Source organism: Polypterus senegalus, chromosome 3 (genome assembly GCF_016835505.1).
Source record: "Polypterus senegalus isolate Bchr_013 chromosome 3, ASM1683550v1, whole genome shotgun sequence".
NCBI lineage: Eukaryota > Metazoa > Chordata > Cladistia > Polypteriformes > Polypteridae > Polypterus > Polypterus senegalus.
Genome location: NC_053156.1, coordinates 140,573,335 through 140,597,926, shown reverse-complemented (window position 1 = coordinate 140,597,926; position 24,592 = coordinate 140,573,335). Strand labels below are relative to the sequence as shown.

General features: G+C 37.2%; 1 protein-coding gene across 1 annotated transcript in view; it reads right to left on the bottom strand.

Annotated features, from left to right (window-relative positions):
* Positions 1–24,592, bottom strand: part of mdn1 (midasin AAA ATPase 1) — a 239,274-nt gene that overhangs the window by 17,881 nt on the left and 196,801 nt on the right. The window contains exons 84-92 of the mRNA XM_039747985.1: positions 19,737–19,874; positions 17,717–17,858; positions 16,735–16,907; positions 16,083–16,214; positions 12,697–12,835; positions 6,320–6,666; positions 2,616–2,771; positions 2,283–2,384; positions 125–326 (exon numbers count right to left, since the gene is read on the bottom strand). Coding sequence (XP_039603919.1) covers positions 125–326; positions 2,283–2,384; positions 2,616–2,771; positions 6,320–6,666; positions 12,697–12,835; positions 16,083–16,214; positions 16,735–16,907; positions 17,717–17,858; positions 19,737–19,874 — 1,531 coding nt within the window. The remainder of the gene's footprint in view (positions 1–124; positions 327–2,282; positions 2,385–2,615; positions 2,772–6,319; positions 6,667–12,696; positions 12,836–16,082; positions 16,215–16,734; positions 16,908–17,716; positions 17,859–19,736; positions 19,875–24,592) is intronic.

The window sequence follows — 24,592 nt, the reverse complement described above, 5'->3', positions numbered from 1 at the left end:
GGAGCAACAACCTCCCCCAATAATTAAACTAACAAAATTTAAGCATTACATAAAATGTCTAATAGAAAATGGCACATAAAGGTCTACTGGATATTGGGGAATTGAGACAAAATTGCAAACTTACCATATGTCTGAGCATCGTATGGCTCACATAATTCTTTAATGTGCTCATAGACATCGGATTCTTGCTTCATCCTCTCACTTTGGGCTGTTTTGTCTTTCTTTTCACTCTTTGTGTCTAATGTACGCAGTTTCTTGTGGACTCTCTCATTGACATCCCCGGTGGATCTCTCATTATCTGCCTGACCAGGCTTCCGTTTGAAACTCTTGAGAAAGGAAAAAGCAGAGACAAAGAAATAACATTATGCTACTAAGGAGGGAAAGACAAAGTGATGAATGAATGCACAGAAAACAATACAGAGAATGCAAAGAAAACAATTTAGAATAAGTGCTAGATAAGTAAAATGCTTTATAATTTCCAATGTATTCAGATATGTTTTGTAAAGCCTATTAGAATAGAAACAGCTTGAAAACAGAGAAATTGTATTCAGATCTGTAAAAGGTATTTAAAAATTATATTTCTATACCAAATGAAGTTTTCTGTTAAATGCAATGTCTAAAAAGCAGCATACAATTTAATAAAAAGTACAAAGGTACCATAAGCAGCAGCACTACACTAACAAAAATGGAAAGACTTGTGTCAAACACATAAAAACCAATCAAAAAAGGAAGCGCTATATATAAAATGGTAATAAAATGATAGCTTAAAATATAGGTTAAATATTATAGAGCTATAGGGTGCTCATGATTAATATGCTCCATAAAACCTTACTGGAATACACATGCATAGTGGTGGTGCTGTACAAAAAGATAGGAGGTCACCAGCAAATGCTCCACTTTGCAGTGCTTATAGCCTCTTCTTGTGTGCACGGGTACAGAAGCGCTTCTGTTAGCTCACGCTGTAAAGTAGCCTCTGAGGGCCTTTGTGGATGACCGCTGGCAGTTACCACAGTGCAACACGTGTGACCTAGGATGGATCTTGGTCTGATTCCGTGACAAAAACATTACTAACTGAACCATAGTTATACTCAATACACCTATAATAAAATATCACTGTAGTAATCCTAAAACCTCAACATTTCTTTTGCAGTACAATCTGAGCGGATTCCACCCATGTGTTCCAAACAATGGATGGTGTGCCAGTCCAACAGAAGGCAAACAATGGATGGTGTGCCAGTCCAACAGAAGGCAAATCAGCATAATACAAATTTTCATACATTTGTGCCACTTCTGCACTAAAACATGGTAACACTGTCACTCGCTAGGGCAGTATTTTAGCATCGCTGCCTGGCAACTGTAAAACCCCAGAGTGAGGGAAATTCTCTTTGGGATTTAAACGTTTTTTTGCATGCTCTTCTAGGTTTAATGATGCCTCAACAAAACTAAGCAACTGCCCAAGAAGAATAATGAAGTAAATTGTTGTGTAGAAAAAAGTGCTTGGGGCATCACATGTTCAGTCTGCTTCATTTTAACCCAAGATAATTGAAAAGTTCAAACTCTGACCCAACTGTCCATAGAACATTAGTTAAGAAATCTAGGGGAACATCTAGGTCAGGCTTGTCCAACTAAGATACTGGAGTGCCACATAAGATGTAGGTTTTCACTGCAACCACTTTCTTAATTAGAAACGTACTACTCGTTCCTAATGGAGTCTACTTCTTTCACTTTGACTTGCTTTAACAGTTCAGAACCAATAATTATTCCATTTTACCTTTACCAATGGCCATACCATAGGTGAAAAATTTTACACAGGCCTCAGCATTCGTCTGGAATAGGTTAATAAATAGCATGGTAGACCAAAGGATTTTTTAGGACTTTCAATTCTCAACTTGATGCTATTTTTTGGAAAAGTACGTAAATCGAAGTGACATGCCTTGCTGAGCTGAATGGCCTGTTCTCATCAAAGTGTTCTAATTTTCTAATATGCACTGATGTATAGAATTGTATGTTATCTTTTTAAAACCATAGTGAACAATATACATACTGTAACAATCTTTGATTTATTATATAACCTAATGAGAGCTTTTTCAATTATAGCATTCACATATCTTATTTTCCATTTCTATTTATATGAATGTAATTATTTAAATAATTACATAAGAACAAAAACATCTTTACAGCAATATTCCTCTTTTGTGCTATTCCATCTGAGAAACTGAATATATACATACACATATATATATTATATATATATATATATATATATATATACATACACATACCTGGGTTTTGCTTATTGTGTGCTTCTGTGATGAGACTTGTGCTACAAGTTTTGATTCATGGCCTTCAGCCTGGTTAGCATCAGCAGCCCCACTGCCATATTCCTTTGGAAGAAAAATAAACACATCATCCCATTGTCTTTACTCAGTTATCAACATAGATAAGAGACTGCAAGGAAATGAACAGTATGTAGCTAACCAACTCAGATGCAGGAGCTCATTTATTACCATTTGTTATCCTTGAGAAAAACAGTGACAACAAAGAAAAAAACATACAGACTATTGAAATGTCCATACAGTAACAAATTAATAATAGTACAAAAAAAAACTGGTGACCTCTTTAACTTTATCCTTCTCAGATGCAGCTCCAGCAAGCTCCACGGCAGTGTCACTCTGCAGGTTTTCCTCTCCTGTCTGGCCATCAGATTCATGCTCTCTTCTGTTTTCAGACTCTGGAAGGTCATTTTCATCTTCGTTTAAAACCTCCTCTTCCTACCCATCACAAAATATAATGAGTCTCTTAAGTTTTGAAACAAATCAGAATACTTTGAAGCAAAACAACAAACTCTATTTATGTTTGTGCACAAGAAACCTAAAAAGGTATGAAATGGACAAGGACACACCGATCAGCCACAACGTTAAAACCACGGACAGGTGAGGTGAACAACATTGATTATCTCTTGACAATGGCACCTGTCAAGGGGTGGGATATATTAGTCAGCGAGTGAACAGTCAGTTGTTGAAGGGGATGTGTTGGTAGCAAGATAAATGGCCAAGCACAAAGATCTGAGTGACTTTGACAAGGGACAATCTGTTACAGCTAAATGACTGGGTCTGAGCATCTTCAAAACAGCATGTCTTGTGAGGTGTTCCCAGTATGCGGTGGCTAGTACCTACCAAAAGTGGTCTGAGGAAGGACAACTAACAAACTGGTGACAGGGTCATGGGTGCCCGAGGCTCACTAACGAGAGTAGGGAGCAAAGGCTAGCCTGTCTGAGCCAATCCCACAGAGTACAAATTGAGAAAAAGGAGTCAGATTACACAGTGCCTTGCACTGCATAGATGAAGATCTGGAAGATTGCCCCTGAACAACACCGACAGCGCATATAATGGGTATGTTAGCATTAGAACTGCACCATGGAGGAACTGAAGGTGGTGGCCTGGTCTGAGAAATCACATTTTCTTTTAAATTATGCGGATGGCTGGGTGCATGTGTGTCATCTACCTGGGAAAGAGATGGAAGCAGGATGCACACTAGATAGAAGAAAAGCTGCCCAAACCCCCATTAGGTCAAATATTGAATCTACTTGTATCAACTTGTTTTTTTTTTAACATTTTATTGAATTTATTAAAATCAAATAACACTCCATACAAGTAAGTCAAGTTTTACAAACTAGGTTTGAATCAAATCAACCCCACAAGCAGGCCCGGCCTTAGGCATAGGCGAAGTTGGTGACCGCCTAGGGCCCCGGATTGACGGCGGCCAGGCCCCCGGCCCGCATCTCCCCTCGAATTATTTGAGAACAACAAAAACGCAAGAATGCTTAAATAGCTTAGCACTGATTTCTATAGAACAAAACATTGTTCAAACTTTGGATTACTCTAAGCTGCTTCATGACTTTACCTCAAAGAAAGCGCGCAAAATCAATTTTTAATCGCATGTAGCTCAGTAGTAGCGGAGTAGCAATAACATTTTGTTTACAGTACGTGGTTTTTCGAATTTTTTTCCAATCACTGCTGCTACGCCTGCTCACTAGTTGTAATCTTATTGTTGCTTCGTTCGTCATAAAGTGTTCCAGAAACAGGAAGTTTGAAATATATCCCGAGACTCATAATTACTTCAGTAAAATAAAATAAGAATTAAGTATTAACCCAGAAAATGATAATTTCTGAAACATTCCAAAAGTTTCAAATATCCCAAAAAATAAAAAAGGACAAAAACTAAAAAAAGAAAAAATACAAAAAAACTAAGCTGGGCTTAGCTACATACCGCCACGTGGTGCCTAATGGAAACAGTTCAAACTGGCTAAATTGTAGCAGCTAACTACTCCGGGCGAAAAAGGGATGCAGGGTGATGACCTTGTAACGTTACAAGAAAACGTCTCCTTGGTCTAATTTTCACGCATTTCGCAGAGCTTCCGGGGGGGCTCCGCCCCCTCAGGGGGCCCCTGGACCCCTTTCGCCTAGGGCCCCATAATACCTAAGACCGGGCCTGCCACAAGTCAGTTTTGTGAAACTGTGAAAATTGTGCTGTTTAAGTTGATTGGACACTGTGTGAATGGCGTAGGAGTGTGCTCTGTCTAGGGTTGTTTCCTATACTTCGCCTACAGCTGCAAGGAAAGGGACTTCCCAAACACTGGAAGAAGCTAGCATGGAAATGTATGTATGTACTTTGTCTATTTTTCCTTTTTTCTTTCATTTCACATCTGGAATAAACTAAAATTAAAACACACTAAACTTTTGTGGGACAGGGAGGACAAGATGTGTTAATTGCAGCACAAAATGTAAATCTGCTGTACAATTTCTCTGTGTCTGGTAGTATGCAGAATTGTTTATAGGACTAATAGGAAAAATCATTTTGAAATTAAAGGTTTGGATGAATACATAACAATATGTATATAGTTAGATACTGTTTATAGGTAGCTTCAGAATAATACGAAAAGAGTGTGTGTGTGCATATATGTGTTAAAACATACACAGGGTGGGTAAAAGTAGGTTTACAGTTGTGAGTATGTAAAAAAGTTTATTCTTATATTATTATTTATTTATTAATTACTGTATTATTTGTCATCTTATTATTATTAAAGTGTGCTCGAGTGTAGCAAGTAGACTACAAGAATGTGTAAATAATGAAGGCTGGCAAATTGAGTGCTTACAACATTGTACCTAGTGCACAATACCATAGTGACCTTCTTTTGCGTTAATAAAGCTATTGTAATAATCAGAACCTGCATGTCTTTTTCCATATGAACAGATGTAAACATAGTTTTCCCCTCCCCTATATACTGTATGTATATATATATATATATAAAAAACAAAAATATAACTTTTGAGAGATTGTTTGGGTGCAGCAGACTAAATGTTTCCAAAAAGGTACACAAAATGTTTCTAAACTTTGCAAAGCTATGAGATATGACACTTAAACTTGATATAATGATAGCTAAAAGATTGGAGTACAAAAGAAAATTGATTCCAGGGTTGTGCATCATAGAATGTCTTGGTTATTATTATTATGTACTGTAAAATCCAGTTTTTTTGAGAGTAATTAATAAAATGTCTATTTTTTTGTATTTTATTTAGTTCATAGTAATAAGAAACAAAGCTTTTTAATATAAAAAGACTTTCTTTTCAAAAAAATTGAAGTGATTTATTACATAGGCGCAATAATAGCCATTCATTTTTGGGTATTTAATTTAGTCGAAATAATGGCTTATCGGGTTAAACACTATAATTACTAGTCTATTGTTAAAACATGAACCTTGATAATTCTGCAGGTTTTAAGATTTTCTAGTCACGATAACCAATAATTCCTAGTATTCAAAGTACAGAGGAGTCATTTCATCTAGAAACATTCCAAGGATCAGAAATTTACTGTGAAATTTTAAATTATGGAGACTGTATATGGTCAGTAGCACTTAAGGAAGAGGTACTCACTGGAACTTACAGTAGTTAAAAGCAATCTCTGAGCCCAAAAAGAACTGTACTGGGATTTTAAAGACTGTTCTCTACTAGAGATCTGGGAAGCGTGATGGAATGGTGAGGGGAAAGAGCGAAGAGACATGACTACTGATTGCAGTCACTGCCCTGAAGAACAACGCTCTCATTCATAAACAATGGTACTCAAGTAGTACTCAAGTAAGTATTATATTTTATTACTGGTCTATATTGGTCAAAACAAATGTTGCATTGTAAATACTGACTATTGTACAGCACTCCTGGAGCAATTTTGCAGGTCCCTTGTGCAAAAAGACAATTTCCCTTTTGGTATTAATACAGTGTACCCAATACCAAAATACCAAATATATATGTAAAAAACCAACCTTGGATTGATGGCCAAGGTCTTTTGAGACAGAATTTTCTTCATCTTTAGTGGTATTGTTATCGTCATCATCATCTTTTGAGGTATCATTTTTATTCTCCTTCTCCTCTTCATTTATCTCCATGTTCTCTTCACTGTCATTTTCTTGACCATCTGCTTCTTTATCATGATCTTCTTTACTTTCATTCTCTTGTTCCATTTCTTGCTCCCCATCCTCTGAAACAGCCTGCTCATTTTGTCCGTCCCTGTCTTCGCTCTCCTCAGGTTGTTCCTCCTGAAGTGATTCATCTTTCTCCTGCTTGTTATCTAAATCAGCAGCTTCGGCTTCTATATCCATGGGATTTTCCTCTGTGAAGATCCAAAATTACAGTTTAGTCAGTCAAGTAGCAAGTATACTCCAAGAGAAACAAAATGAATCATATTATTAATCCATTTTTTTTTTTTAACATATAGTTATTTATAGAAGTGTTCTCTACCTTGAGCAATTCTTTACTGAAATCAATGAATTTGTTCTCTGTGATATTTTTATTTCAAAGCACTAAAACTCATTTTTTAAGGTTAGGTTAGACACTGCAGTATATTTGAAAAAAGGAAATATGCAGCTTGTATAAGTATTCTGTCTCTGTGTTATGGAACCCTAGGTTTACACAGAAGGAAAACAATTGCCGTCTACTAATGAATCATTGAAAACAAAAAAAAACAGCCACATTACAGTGGCCCTCTTGAACTTTTCCACATTTTGTCACATTAACAGCCACAAACATGAATCAATTTTATTGGAATTCCATGTGAAAGACCAATACAAAGTGGTGTACACTTGAGAAGTGGAACGAAAATCATACATGATTCCAAACATTTTTTACAAATAAATAACTGCAAAGTGGGGTGTGCGTAATTATTCAGCCCCCTTTGGTCCGAGTGTAGTCAGTTGCCCATAGACATTGCCTGATGAGTGCTAATGACTAAATAGAGTGCACCTGTGTGTAATCTAATGTCAGTACAAATACAGCTGCTCTGTGACGGCCTCAGAGGTTGTCTAAGACAATATTGGGAGCAACAACACCATGAAGTCCAAAGAACACACCAGACAAGTCAGGGATAAAGTTATTGAGAAATTTAAAGCAGGCTTAGGCTACAAAAAGATTTCCAAAGCCTTGAACATCCCACGGAGCACTGTTAAAGCGATCATTCAGAAATGGAAGGAGTATGGCACAACTGTAAACCTACCAAGACAAGGCTGTCCACCTAAACTCACAGGCCGAACAAGGAGAGCGCTGATCAGAAATGCAGCCAAGAGGCCCATAGTGACTCTGGACGAGCTGCAGAGATCTACAGCTCAGGTGGGGGAATCTGTCCATAGGACAACTATTAGTCGTGCACTGCACAAAGTTGGCCTTTATGGAAGAGTGTCAAGAAGAAACCCATTGTTAACAGAAAACCATAAGAAGTCCCGTTTGCAGTTTGCCACAAGCCATGTGGGGGACACAGCAAACATGTGGAAGAAGGTGCTCTGGTCAGATGAGACCAAAATGGAACTTTTTGGCCAAAATGCAAAACGCTATGTGTGGCGGAAAACAAACACTGCACATCACTCTGAACACACCATCCCCACTGTCAAATATGTTGGTGGCAGCATCATGATCTAGGGGTGCTTCTCTTCAGCAGGGACAGGGAAGCTGGTCAGAGTTGATAGGAAGATGGATGGAGCCAAATACAGGGCAATCTTGGAAGAAAACCTCTTGGAGTCTGCAAAAGACTTGAGACTAGGGTGGAGGTTCACCTTCCAGCAAGACAACGACCCTAAACATAAAGCCAGGGCAACAATGGAATGGTTTAAAACAAAACATATCCATGTGTTAGAATGGCCCAGTCAAAGTCCAGATCTAAATCTAATCGAGAATCTGTGGCAAGATCTGAAAACTGCTGTTCACAAACACTGTCCATCTAATCTGACTGAGCTGGAGCTGTTTTGCAAAGAAGAATAGGCAAGGATTTCAGTCTCTAGATGTGCAAAGCTGGTAGAGACATATCCTAAAAGACTGGCAGCTGTAAATGCAGCAAAAGGTGGTTCTACAAAGCATTGACTCAGGGGGCTGAATAATTACGCACACCCCACTTTTCAGTTATTTATTTGTAAAAAATGTTTGGAATCATGTATGATTTTCGTTCCACTTCTCAAGTGTACACCACTTTGTATTGGTCTTTCACGTGGAATTCCAATAAAATCGATTCATGTTTGTGGCTGTAATGTGACAAAATGTGGAAAAGTTCAAGGGGGCCGAATACTTTTGCAAGCCACTGTATCTGAATTAAAAAATACACAGTTAATAGTTACAGAATCTGTAGAATGTCTGTGAAATGAATAATGAAAGTAAAAAATGAATGAAAAAAAATATATATATACATGTTTGGTTGTCCCAGTGGGCACTGTTGGTTCAATTGTCAGTAAATAAAAACTGACACAAACCACCCAGGTATCGCTTTACAAAACGTTGTCCCTCAAAATTCCACACAAAAAAAGATAAAATCTTGATAGAGAAGGGAAAGAGAGAAATGCAATCACTTTGAGGGAGCTACAGAGTTATTCTGGAGTAAAGCAGTGCACAACACTAGCCTCTAAGGGAGGGTGGCAAAAAAAAAAACAAAAAACAAAACAAAACCGAGAAGCCTTTACTCAGACAGTAAACTATGCAAAAACATGTTTGGAATTTTGCCAAAAAATGTGAAAGTGATGCAGAGTTGATGAGTGAAAAGATTTATGGATACCAAGTTCAGGCCTTTTGTCCAAAGTTCAAAGAGATGAGCTGAACTAATGTATTAATGCCTAACTGATAGCTGTGGGGCTGCTTTTTTGTAGCAGGAAGAAGGAAGCAAGAATGGATGGTGGAAAATACAAGCAAATACACAAAGTCAACCTGTTCTGTTATGTTTGAAAACTGAATCTTAGGGGAAACATTCATCTATAAGGTGAACAATGATTGCAAATACAAAATAACTTTGCCATGACTTTCACATTTTTTACTCAAGGGCAAAAATATTAATGTCTTACGATGGCCCAGTCAAAACTCTTGATCTTAATCCATCTGAGAATCTGAGGCACTATTTGAAAAATGGAGTGTAGAAACATCACCCAACTACCTAAACAACCTGGAGTAAATCTGCCATTGAGAAAGGGACAAAAATCACTCTGAAAGTGTGCAAAACTGGTATATACTGTACATGCCTCAAAAGATCTAAATGTTTATACTACTACAAAAGATGGCCCTACAGAATATCAAAGTATGGGGACTGAATACTTACACAAGTAGCTGATTTCCTTTTTTCTTTCTTAAGATTTTTTTATAACACAAAATAATACTACATATTAAGAGGTTGGGAGCATGTGCTGATAGTACTTATTTAGTCCCAGGTGAGGCTACATGCCAAATCGCACTTGAAAAGATCATACAATACAGTATAAAATACCATGGACAGCTTCTTCAGTCCCTGTGACCTTGAATTGGTTTAGATCTAAGAATGGCATGTTATTAATGTAGAATAATAAGACTTGACAATCTGTAACAGATATTAGCAAATTACTGTTTTGGTTAAGGCAACGTTAATCATAGCAGTTATTTACATTGCCTACCGATTAAGAGGGCAGACCCAAGGTTCCTGCTGCTGCTGGGAACCTGGGCAAGGGAGTCTGATATTGAAAGACTTGAAACATTCAATGACACCAGGTTACATCATTGACAATGCATCCAGGCACAGTGTGGCCCATCCAGTGACTCTTAGGAACAGGCTCAGTAACAACTAAGTAAAGACTGGCGACTATTGGAGAGATAGTTGACAGTATGAAATGACCGAACGGAGACAGGATGGATTAACTGTATCTTCCATGAGGAGGAAACCCAAGAAACGCTATGGGAAAGCCTTTAGGAACATATCTCCTGGGAAGCCTTAAATGGATGGTGAATGAGATCCTCAATAGGATGGACCTAAGATTAGCAACCCATGCTAAAGGCTAGATGCAATTAAAGGAAGAACTTGCATGGCTTTAAATGTGTAGTGCGTAGGACCAGATCCTGGTAACATACAGGTGGACTCCATCGCTCTGTGCATCTGAAACACCCATTTTCTAAAGAATAGTTCAGAAGCAGCTACAGATCAGAAGTGCCACCAACAACCCTCAACCTCAGTTTGATGAAGATGTGAATTTATTCAGCCACAGCCAAGTGAATCAGATAGTCAACTTCAGTATGTCTTGCAAATGTTTGGATGTGTAAAGCCAGACACAAACACAGAATACTTCATGAACTGCAGAGTCACTAAGATATATCACTTGAAGCAAGAGATCCATACTCTGAAACTGCAGTACGAGAGAGCCAGCAAAGATATGCAACAAGCCCTTGTGAAGCTACATAACATCCTAAGGAAAAAAGATAATGAGACTCTGCTGGGTTGGGTGGAATAAAAAAAGTGGAAATAAAACAGGCCTCCTTTATTGCCAACCCATCATCTTCACCAAGAATCTAGTAGGGAATAAGCATAGTGTTTATGTTTAGTTCATGTGCTTAGTGAAAGAGATGAATTGTTACCTACACAGCACCCCTAAAGTGACCCAGAAAAAAGGCAAGACTTTGAACACAACACTGCCCACCGTCGAATTTGTTACAAATCAAACCAACTGATAAATGGAGCAAGTGCAGGCTCCACCCATGTTCCCAGTGGAGTTCCTTACATTGTGTACAAGGCCAGTGAAGGTATCCAGAGGATGTTTAGATCCCAAAAATCAGAGAACTGGAAAAATATCAATCAATTTATATGCATCTCACTTCTTAGTGTGGAGGGCAAGACATTCCTTAGTGTCTTTTAACATAGAATGACAGACTTCCTATTTATTAATACATACTTCTGTGCCAGGATGTTTGGAGAACACTGGTGTAGATACACAAATCACTACAAAATCTCACAAAGATAAAGCAAACCCAGTTGTGTTATGGCTGGGCCTTGCCAATGCTTATGGGTATAGTTGAGGTAATTCTCCAAAAATGTCATCTTCCTAACAAGAGCAAGGACCTCATTCTGGATTATAACAGTAATTTTAGGATGAGAGTCCTTCCTGCGTCTATTATGTCAGACTGACATCGCCTTGAGAAACATATTATAACTGACTTTACCACCTTGATTACGTTTTTTGTCCTTGCTATAAACATGAAAATAAAATAAGCTGAGGCGCAATGCAGAAACTCTTTTCAAAGACTGGAGTGCACCTGTCTACCATAAGAGCATTCATGGATGGCCTTACAGTCACCCCAACACTGGTTCCTGGCAGCAGGTGGATCTTGCGAGGCACAGAGAAGCTCAATAGGTGTGTATAAAATTTTATTAATAGTCTACAAACTTTAAATTGCCTTGCACTGGACAACTTCACTAACATCCTTTGTCACTGGGCTTTTTTTTTTGGCTAAGACCATCCTATAATCAATTTTTCAGTGTCAAAAGAAAAGCACTATTGACTTGACATTACGATTATCAGCATCAAGCTTTTTGAAGTACCCTTATTCTCACACAGAAAATTACAGCTAAATATTATTATATTATTATCAATGCACACTACTGATATTTAAGTAATGATGTAAATGCACCTTACTCTGAAGGGGATATCTTTTTAAAAATGATGCTGCCTGTCATACTAGCTTATCCTTTTGGACAACAGGGCACTGCTTCATTCGCAACAATAAGTGGTTATCAGAAAATTACTGTGGTATTATTTTTCCATGCAATTAACTATGATTCTTTTTAATCATTTATACTGCATTTTAAACATCCCACAAGTTTAATGAAGTTGTTTGGTCTCATGTCCTTGAGCCTGTGCTGCCCTTATAATTTTTTTTTTAAATAAAAATATAAAGAATGTTGCTGTCAGCACTAAACCAGGAACCTTCCGCTGCATCTTCCATTGTACAACTGGGAGTTCAGAACCACTGTAGCCAATAAAACTGGGCCATTACAGCATTATCCACTGAGTTGCATTCACTTACTGAGCCAGAGAAAACTGCACAGCCATTACGTCATTTACTAAAATATTTTACACTTCAAGATCATGACCTATGAATATAGTGAAGACACCTTTTCCTCTTTCTTCATCATGTAAAGCACTTTGAGCTACATTATTTCTATGAAAATGTGATATATAAATAAATGTTGTTGATGATGTGTTACATTTTGATGTGTATTAAAAAATGTAGTAGTCAAAATGACTTTGCGGAAGTTTTCAATATGAATACAACTCAGAAACTGCAAATGTTACTGAATGGTTCTAAAGGAAGGATATAGAACCCAGAAATATTGATGATGTGCTTTCTTTAAAGGTTCACATTTTGCCTCTCTCACCATCTCCTTCTTGGTTTTCTCCAGTGTCCTCTTCATCATTATCAAGATTTAGGTCATCAGGAAGATCCATTGGCTCAGTCACAGGCTGCTGCTCTTGCTTTCCATGGTAAGGATCCACCTCATTCTCATCAAACTCCCGCTAAGAAACACAAACAAAATTTATATTAATATATATTAAAAAAATTCTAGAGGCTATTATCAAAAGCTAATTATTAAAATAGTTACTTTTTAAAAATTATCTTCTTCGTAAGGCTTTGCACTAACTGAATAATACAAAAATCAGGCAATGTGAATTCAAGAGAAGGATAACCAGTTGCTTGTCTGTTATAAGAGGTTGCCCATACAACCCTAATTATTTTATATTTTTATTATATTATATTTTTCCCCAGATATTTTCGTGAAAATGTGCTATACAGGAGGCTTAGGTGAACATTTTCTTTCCAAGCGCCGTAGGATGCTTTATGAGGCCGACATGACATCACAGAGCTGTAGCAGTCATGCGCACAACTTTCACATATGCTTGCTATAAGAACCTTGTCAACATGACCATTGATGGTTTGCAAGCACACAGGGGAAAAAAACAAAATGGTGTATCAGCTACTACGAAGTGCTAAAAGTGTCCACCAAAGCACTTGACAGGGCTTTGTGATATTTTTTCTGGCTTCTAACCACACTTATTTCTTGAACTCGTGATCATTTCAATCCAATCCAATCTTTGACTGCTGTATCAATTAACTTAAGAAGGTAAAAATGGGTCTCAGCACCACAAAGGCTGAGAAACAATGCAAGATTTCCATCCTACATTATGCATGCAAATTAGCCATGTGCCCAGCAAAAAAACTCAAAACAATCCTTAAGTGAGCCTTACCCATCCCCACATCATAAAGCAAAGGACACAAGGGGAAATGATAAAAGCAAAACACTCATTATTATTATTATTTACAAGCCATTTCTTTCTTTTTAATGGAAGATAAAAGTACAAGGCATCTGCACAGATACATGGGAAACAAAAAAAAAAAAGACATCTCACTATGCCCGGAGCGGTGACTTCAAACAAAGGAACAAGCCAGTTCTGCTCTGCCACTACTTTGCACGGCTGTAATGTGGCCCTAAGACTGGAACTCTGTGAGAGTAATAACCTACCATATATTTTATTTACTTATTGGTAATTTGTGGCTGTTTGTTGTATTTTGTGGTATTTATTCGGTCTGCATTTTTTGTTGTTTGAGGCACAGTGCTTAGCACTGCTGCCTCACAGCTCCTTCACATATTTGGCCACAATCATTGGTCCAAAATAGTTGTCTGACTCATCCTTAGCTCCCTAGAACACTTAAAAGTCGTTTATGTCAAGATTAAAGTCGACATGTTGACTTTATTCTCGTGGTTTATTTTGTCATTAAAGGGGAATGTCGTAAACTAAACTTCATCTTAAAATGAATGTTTAATTTACTAGATTTTCTCAAACCCTGTCATAAGTTAATGTAGTACATTAAATGTTTTGTGTTGTGTTCCCTGAGTCAGTTGTTAATTGCTACGCGCTTCTGAAATGAACTTCCTCTGCACTAAGAGGAGGTGCAGGCAGCGATCACCACACAGAATGATGATATTCCTGCTCTCTGAACATTTAGAATGCTAAGATAAATACTTGATATCATTTTCATGATGAAATGCATTAAGGAAGGTATTAAACATGCACAGTGGTGTGGTATGATGTTCTACTTTAATGACAAACTATGAAAATAAACTCAACATGTTGACTTCATTCTCGTCATAAACGTTAAGATTAAAGTGGAAATGTCGAGAATAAAGTCGACATGTCAGCTTTAATCAAGACATTTAGTTTTTTTTCCTTCACTGTGTACATATTTTTTTTCTTCACCATGGCCCTAATACACTTACATAGTTTTGAAATACACAGTGTGTGTAAAAACTATTTACTTGCTTTGAAGTTTTCACATTTTGTTATACAACATTGAATTTAAGTGGATTGAATTTGGCTTTTTTGACATTGATCACCAGAAAAAAAGACTGTTTAATGTAAAAAGTGAAAATAAATCTCTGCAAAGTGGTCTACAGTAATCCCTCGCTATATCGCGCTTCGACTTTCGCGGCTTCACTCTATCGCGGATTTTAAATGTAAGAATATCTAAATACATATGACGGATTTTTCGCTGGTTCGCGGATTTCTGCGGACAATGGGTCTTTTAATTTATGGTACTTGCTTCCTCAGTTTGTTTGCCCAGTTGATTTCATACAAGGGACGCTATTGGCGGATGGCTTTGAAGCTACCAAATCAGAACATGTATTACATATTAAATAAAACTCCTCAATGCTATAAGATATGCTTCCCGCGCGGAACTTGATTGTTTGCTTGTCTCTGCCTCTCTCTCACCCTCTCTGACATTCTCTGCGCCTGACGGAGGGGCTGTGAGCAGAGGGGCTGCTTGCACAGAAGCTGTTTGCCTAGTGGATACGAACGCACCTCTAAGAAATGCCGCTTTATCACGGTGCTTCCAAAAACACACTTATTGATTTTTGGATTGTTTGCTTTAATCTCGCTCGCTCTCTCTCTCTCTCTCTCTCTCTGACGTTCTCAGCGCCTGACGGAGGAGATGTGAGCAGAGAGGCTAAAGGCAAACTTTAAAGCACAAGTATTGATTTTTTGATTTTTTTGGTTTTCTTTGCGAGCGCGAGCTCTCTCTCTCCCTCTGAAATTCTCTGCTCCTAAAGAGAAGATCTATTTGCATTCTTTTAATTGTGAGAAAAAACTGTCATCTCTGTCTTGTCATGGAGGACAGTTTAAACTTTTGACTAAAATGTGTTATTTCATGTCTAGAGGGCTCTAATAATGTTAACAGTGTGGGAGAGTTTCTAAGGGCTTAAAATATATAAAAATAACCATACAAACATATGGTTTGTACTTCGCGGATTTTCATCTATCGCGGGGGGTTCTGGAACGCAAACCCCGCGATCGAGGAGGGATTACTGTATATTACACATGCACTGCATAATACTAAAATGAGAAAACTCCTAAGGAGATAAATACTTTTATAGGCACTGTAATGCTCAGTTTCTGGCAAAATATGGAATACTATATTTTTGGGATGACTTCTTATCAAAGAAATGTTTCCCCATAAGAAACATTTATTTATTTTACCTCACATACCAAAATATATAGACATCAGCTACTGTCCTGAATAAGATTTTACTTCGACAACAAAATAATCTATTTTAACCAAAGTCTGTTCAGTACATGAATTGTTAGTAGCCGTGTAAGCAGGGCAAAATGAAAAAAATAAGCACATTTTATAAATTGAATTGTCAACTCAAAAAAACATTTTATAGAGTCATTTTCAGTGCATATATTCTCATATATATTGTAATACCTTATCAGGTTGCTCATTAATTTTATCCTTTTCTTCTTTATTTTCTGTAAGTTCTTCTTCCTTGTGTTTGTCATCTTTATTTGTGTTTCCAGCATCTAAGTTGTCCTCCTTTGCCACAAGCTGGGATTCTCCCTAAAAGTAACCACAATATTCATGGAGAACTTTACAAGTATTATAAAATACCTTGTGTGATACTTTAAATGTATTTCAATAGCAGAAGGACTGTAACACACAATGTAATGACTTTGAGGAGGCCTGAAAGATAGCTAAAATCCTGCAGCTGTAGTAAGCTAAACACATCATCATCTTTGATTCAATAGTTTATAAATTCTCTGCCTTTTATTTACTTCAAGCAACACTTTTTGCTTGTAACTAAAGACAATAAATTCTTGGAAGACATGTAAGTTATCTATTTTATCCTTTATAGCATTGCTTAGACTTAAAGTAGCAAAAGTGATTCATAACTGCATTAACCAAGACGTGCAAATGCTTAACTCAATTATGCTCAATATGTGTAAGCATTTTTTCACAAATTCATTAGTGTGTGCAGTATTTCTCATATCTGGGAGTTTTATACTTCTTTGAAACTTCAGTGTTGGTTACATATTTTCAAGGAATTATGAACTAATAAATTTCATAAAATAAATTTTACCTCATCCATTCCTTGACCAGACTCATCTTCTTCATCATCAGTATCCTCCTCCTCATTATCATCATCACCCCAAAGCCTCTCATCCAACTGGTCTGCCTCTGCTTCACCCAAATTCCCCATTTTCTTGTCTAGATCTTCTTCTTCATCATCTGATTGTTCTTCCTCATCTTCCCCTAATTGTACAATTGGGGAAAAAAAAAAAACAGTAAGGATGCAAAACATCTTAAATGCTTGTGTTGTCCTTATCAAGTATCAAGGGTGGAGTGTGGTGAACCTAGAACATTGCAAAAGTGGCACTCCTATATTTTGAAATTATTCAAATTATTTAACACACAAAAAGATCATCCACTCAAAAATATACTTTACGTCTTGTAAAGTAAAGACAATGATTGTAGCAGAAGGGTTGAATGATTGAAAGAAGCAAGCTGACTGACACAAGTAAAATTTAACAAATAACTGTGCATCTGTCATAAATATATTAAGAGCAGTACTATCAAAGTCTGTGTGTAGATAACCTTTACCAACATGTTTAGAAAATTCCAAGAAATATAAAATGTTAAAAGCATTTTAAAACAAAAAAAAAATATTTTAAAGACAGCAGGTACAAGCCAAGATTTATCCTTTTAATGCACTGGTAGGCCTCAAAGGCAGACAATGCTTTTCACATCTTATTAAGAAAAGCTATTTATTAAACAGATTTTGTAAGATATAAATGTACATTTCTGATTACTTAATTTTCATTTAACAAGAGTCAATGAGTTCAGAAAGTATTCAGAACGCTTCACTATCTGCACACAATGGTGGTGTATATTTCATTTTAAATGGATACATTTCCCATTTTGCCCCATCTATCTAAACTCAACAACTCATAATTACAATGCGAAATTTTTTTTTGGAAAGGTTTGCAAATTTACTAAAAATCAAAAACTGAACCAAGTGCAAATACTTTATGAATCCACGGTATACACATATTCTAGTGCACCTGGTTCTTTTCTTTCTCCATCATGTATTTGTCCATCAAAGTCTTCAGACATCTCCACTGCATTCTCCTCCTCTTTGATATCTGGCTTTCTGTCCTGCTCTTCATCCTTTTTCTCTTGGCCTTGTTGGAATGTATCCTCGACCTAAGTAGGATAATAAATATATAAAATACTTGAGCATTTATTATACAGTTTTTTGTACTTTGAATCCTAGGCCCATCCCTGTCTATTAGGAGTTTTTCATGTTCTCCCAGTGTTTGCATGGAATTTTCTTCCAGGTACTCCAGAACCCCCAGACACACATCCCCCACACACCAGAGGTTGACTGTGTGAAAGTGTAAACTGGCCCAATGTGAATAAGAGTGTGAGTGCTTATACCACATCCAGGGTCAGTACTGAATTGAATCTTTTCTGACTGCATATTTTACTTTTCTCATTCTGAATGTTTCTATTTGAGGCAACACTGTGCTATGGTTAGAGGCTACATCAAACTCAACAACAGCTGGGAATTTTGAGGATACTGTTTTTACCCTCCATTTACAAAAGTCAGGTAACAGATTAAATTATTCTTAATGCATCCTGATGTTCTGACACTTCACTGTAATTCACAACGTAAACGGCTAAGCTTGTGTACTGGACAAAGAAGCAACTCAGGTTACTGTCACATTTACCAAGGACTGGTAGGGCTCTATTATTACTCTTACAGAAAGTGGACAATAATCTTACTGATACATTATTACTTTAAGGCAGTACAAGTCATCATTATTTCAAACAGAACTACTACACTCTTCATATAACAAATTGTGCTTCATGCTTAATGATTTCGCTTTGTTATTTGTATCAAAATGCTGCTTTTAGAAACAAAGGTATTGTTTGTGTACACCATAAGTATCATTGTGGTAAATGTACATGTGTCAAAGTTCATTAATACTAACAAATGTTTTTTTTACAGTCAAAATTTGCCAGAGCACTTGTGGATTCAGTCAGTAGTCTGATGGGAACGTTTGATTTTTTTTTTTTTTTTATGGGAACTTTTGATATTTTTTTTTACAGAAAATACCATCCAGGTAAAAAGCAGTTATAAACAGCCCCAATACAAGTGGTTGAGGGATATGTTTAAGTGTCCCTTATTATGGACTGGCACCCCATTCAGGTTTGGCTCCTGTCTTACATCCACTGCTAATTGGAACATCCCAGACAACACCTGCCATTGTACGTAATGCAATAAAAATATTTAGAATGTGTTGGGAAGAACTTTCACAAAAACTGTGCTTCCTTATATTGCGAGTCTTTAGGTTTCAGCTCTCGATTGACACAACATCTATGCTTACAAATATAGCTTTTCTTCCTACTCTTTATATAGACCTATTACACTTATGTTGGTTAGGTGAATAATGGTTTCATTACCTTTTCCATTCTTACCAAACTATTTACAAGTGCTTTTTGGGTACAATTCAGATGAAAAAAAGGCCAAGACCAAGAGTAAAATCAATCTGAATGCAGTGTGGCAATAGGTGCTAAATATGAGGAACAGTAACCTGCGTGCAGTTTTCAAGCATGAGCGTGCCACTGGTGCAATGAAAATGGACCACTACAACAAAAATATATTAAGCATCTTGATCAGGACATGTAGAGTCTAACTTTTGTCAAGTAACAGAGACAAGTTGCTGTCAAGTTACATTTAGCCAGCTAGCAGCAAAGTAAGCAAGTGAGAAGTCCTTGCAGTGGAACCATATTACTGGTGGTACTCTGCTTCTGGAGATGCACTGTCATTCAATCATAGATCTTCTCCTGTGAAACGTCAAGCGTGGTGAAACAATTATATTTAATTCTTCAAAGAGGGGTAGCTGTGGGATGGTTTCCCATAAAACTTCAAGCACCGCAGGGCTGACTGGTACAATACGAAACATTGATGGTACCATAGGTAGAAATTTGCTGACATCAAACACTACCAGCAGTGCAGAAAGCAGCTAATCAGAATGCAACAGCAAGCTGGCAACATTTTCAAAATGCATAACTTACCTGCTCTTCATTTTCTATCTTATCACTGACATCTTTAGTGCCTTCTCCTTCACCAATTCCTCCACCCTCATAGTCATGAAATTCAGTGGCTCCTTCACCTGATGCTTCCTCCACAAGTTCCTCAGGAAGGCAAAATCCCTGTTTTAAAAAAGAAAAAAAAAGAAAAGAAATAAGCAAATAAGATTATTAAAGTCTAAGAAGCCGAATAAAACAAGTCCAAGATTAATCTTATATGTTGAAATTATTTACCAATTTAATTAAAAACATAGTAGTTTTTTGTAAATGCCACTTGTTTTCCTTCTCCCTTGCTCAGCATATCCTGTGTGAGGAACTAAAGAGTTTCCATTTCATATAGTAAAACATCTAGCACTTTCTTCCAGCCACGAACATGCCATCATTTCATAAGGAAATCAAAACAGACTTAAATTCTTACAATAAGGGCAGTTATTTCAGGAAGTCTATTCACTAGGAGAGGTATGGTCTCAAAACACTGAATGCGGTGACAGAGTGTCACCCCACATTGTCCTTCCTTGGATTCGAAATCAGTAAAAACAGGGACATGGAATAGCACCCAAAAATAGCTTAAATTACTTGGTGTGAAAGTTATGTTAAAAAAAAAAACCTATCATATTACATCAGTTTCCGTAATAGCAGCATTGACAGAAAATTAAGGATATCACAACTTTTCTAAAAAATCTACTTCTTATTAGCAATTAACACATCTGCTGCAGCTATCCCTACCATTGTTATCCAAAAACCCACTAAATTTTGATTTTTCCAACTCAGTGCAACACCAACGCTTGCAGAGCTGAAGTGCCCCACACGACCCATAACCCCTGCTTCAGAGTTTGTAACATAGTGGCTAAGGTTGCCTATCTTTTCCTATTAGGTTTGTTAGGTTATAACAATACTGTTCATGCAAGTAAATGTGCTGAAGATATATTTGAGCAAGTGTGCTTTTAATTGGATGCACTGTTTGACTAAGCAACTGCAGTCCAGAGAATTAATTCAATGCCCACGCTAAGAAAACCACTGACCTAATGGAGCCCATATTTGAAGTTGCAAAGCTTTTGGAGTTCCTATAACTTTAAATATGGCATCATTAGGCTTTAACACTTTGCCATTGGAAATAGTATGTTCCAATCAAAACTATAATGCTAGTGCCAAAGAGATTGTGCAGATTTTATTTACACATTAAAATTTGAGACATCTGTCATAAAACCATTGCAACTAAAATGTACACTGCACGGGTCCTAAGTAGTAAGATAATTTTTGATTTCATTAAGTGCTATTTTTCGTAAAAGCACCTCAATAAATTAAAAAAAACACACCGAGCACGCTTGTCTGTGCAACTTAATACCATAAATACATGCTGAGAACTTCCAGTTTATACACAGTCCTAGACTTCGCTTACAACAATCTCATATGCTACCTGCAAAACGGACAGTTTGAGACTGTTTAAACAAACATCAAACAATGACAAAACATGCTATAAAATCTCTGCCTGTGTCACTTTAATGGCCATTTTCTGGCATCACCAATGTTGACTAACTGTCCCCCAAATTTGGATAATGAAGCAGAATTTTTTTTTGCAGCTAGACACTCTTCCAATAACTCACCTCCTTTAAATCCTTGTTATAACCTGCAAGAGGGGCAGTGACATTATTCTAATACTAAGTCATAGTGCCCCCTCTAATACAGCATTGTTAACAAGATATTTTAAAATATTTTGCTATTATTACTAAAATACACACCATTACACAAAAATTATTTAAAAGGCCCATTTTTATCCGATTTTCCCAGGATTTTGAGAAGGATGAGGCTATTAAGATGGAAGGCCAAACTATCGCAGGCCATAAAGAACTACATGTGTTCACTCTGGACCATTTCAGAGTCAACCTGATTATGTGTCATAGAACTGTATGAAAAAACAAGAGTCCTTGCAGGAAATCCACAAAACAAACTCCACACAGACAGCAGCCCAGGCAGGAGCACAACCGGATTCAGCACTATGTTGTCACACTACTCAGATAAATAAAATCACCAGGGGTTAACGCGTTAACGCTAGAATCCCTGAAGCCTACAAAAAAAACTTGTAATCCTGGCCCACCTTAAATTCCGTCGCACCTCTCCATCAGCATCTTTTGTTTTGTAAATGTGTCAATCAGCACAAGTAGCAAGCAGACCGCTGTCCCATTCCCACTACAAACAGAGCTCAAAAGGGCAATAAGTTCTCCCAGTTCAAACCTTGTTTATCTCGGTATGAGGTGTCTGTAGTTGTATAGGGTAAATAATATATCATTATTTGGAACACATGCATTTCATATGTGTTCCTTGACTACAACCATCTATGTAAGTGTAGGATGATAGGTAATGCAAGAAATGTTTAACACATACTTAAAACATAAACCTTTATCATGTTTAAGTACTAATGACAAAATTTTGACATGAAGTGTATAATGTGTAAAGACTGAAGTCCAAATATCAAATAAACACTTTCACAAAAAATAAATGTATAACAAAACAAGTGCTCTTTTATTCACTTTTTGATCTGACTTTGCTGATGGTGTATGTGCCAAAACTTTTTACTGGCTATTACAGACTGAAATCAAAGGCTTCTTTTTGGGTGACTTTAACTGCAGGTGGAAATCCCATTATGCTTATGCTGCCAAGCAGAGTTGTGTCACTGTGCAGCAGTCTATTAGCTAGTGAAATTGCTGTGAAGAAGCTGTCTGTTGTTACAGTTGTGTCTTTGTCCAGGAACAGCTCTATAAGCTTTATGACCAGACTCGGAAAGTCTTTGCCCTGGGTTATAACTCAAAACACAGTTCTCAAGAAAACATTGCCAGATGTCCGAGATCACAGCAAATCTGTCGTTTTTAGACGTTCAGCACAGATGTCTTTGTTGTCAAAGCACAAATGCCGCATGGTAGTCCGATAGTGGTTACATGGACATCGTATCTTTGATTGCCGGCTCAACAAATAGTTCTAAGTAGGCATCAAGCACGGCACCAACTGTGGTCATCCCTGCTATTGTGAAAAGAATGGAGATACAGTCAAAGTAAAAAGTATGGGAACCCCTAGGAATTATCTATATTAATAGTATGTCTAATTCCCATATAAAACATGGTTGTATCTTTATTTCAGTCACAATAATGAACAAACACATTATAACTAAAGATACACTGATTTTCAGAGAATTTTGACCATATTGAATAAATCATTCAAACTGTGAAACTGAAGGTTGGAAAAAGTGAACCCTAAGCTAATGAATTTTTAAAAAGCTCATTGCAGTCAGAATTTAACACACCTGGAGTCCACTTAATGAAACGAGTTCAGAGGTGTGGCCTAGAATTACTTTGATTGATAAAAAACACAATGAAGTTTGAATTTGAGCTTTTGACAAGAAGCATATCCAGATGGGAATCATGCCTAACCCAAAAGAGCTGTCTGGAGAGACACAATAGAGAATTGTTAATCTACATAAGGCTGGAAAGGGTTACAAAGTCATCTCAAAGATTTTAGATATTCATCAGTCTACTGTTGTCTAGAAATAGAGACAATTTGGTATTGTGGCTACTCTGCCTAGAAGTGGCCGCCCTGCCAAGATGACCCCAAGAGCACAACGCAAAGAGGCAAAGAAAAACCCTAGCGTGACAGCAAAGGACTTGAAGTAGTCATTAGAACTGGATAACATCTCTGTTCATGAGTCAACTATACGCAAAACATTGAACAACTGCAAACAAAAAAGAACATTGCTGAACGGCTGAAGTTTGAGAAAGAGCACTTGGTCACTCCACAACGGTACTGGGAAAAAGTTTTGTGGAGTGATGAATCCAAAATTGAACTATTTGGGAGGAACAAGCAGAACTTCATTTGGCATAAAAAGGGCACTGTATATCAACATCAAAACATCATCCCTACAGTAAAGCACGGTGGAGGGAACATTATGATTTGGGCCTGCTTTGCTGCATCAGGGCCTAGACAGCTTGCCATCATTGACGGGAAAATTAATTCACAAGTTTATCAACAAATTCTCCAGGATAATGTGAGGATGACTTTCTGTCAACTTAAGCTCAGAAGAGGCTGGGAGACCCCAAACATTGCAGCAAATCCACAGCACAATGGCTTCAGAAGAACAAACTCCGCCTTTTGGAGTGGCCCAGTCACAGCCCAGACCTCAATCCTATTGATATGCTGTGGAATGACTTGAAGAGAGCCATAAACAGAAGACAAGCAAAGAATATGGAAGAGTGAAGGCAGTTCTGCAGGGAAGAATGGGCTAAAAATCCCCCCGCTCGATGTGCAGGTCTGATCTGCAGTTACAGGAAGCGCAAAAAGAGGGTCAACCAGTTATTAAATCTCAAGGTTCACTTACTTTTTCCACTACCACTGTGAACGTTGAATGAGTTTGTAAAATAAAGGCATGAAGGAGTAGAATTTTTTGTGTGTCATTGGCTTATGCTCATTGTGTATATCAGTACCTGTGGCTTAGATGAAGATCAGATCACTTTTTATGACCAATTCATTCAGTAAACCAGATAATTACAAATGGTTTACATACTTTTTACTTTGACTGTAAATGCCATCAACTCAGAGAGGGAGAGGCAAGCTCATTGAGCCACATTAATGCCACTGAAAGAATAAAAGTGAATAATAAAAACACAAGCACCAACTTCTACAAGTATCCAAAATTTACACTGGGTGTTACAGACTCAAATCAAATGTATGTTTTTACTATTTTGTAGGAATAATGATTATAGCAGCTCACTACTCAAAAATCGGAGCGCCCGGTCTCAAACCTGGGACTTTTGGGTTATAAGGCTGCAGTTCTTACCTCTGCACCATTCAAGAAT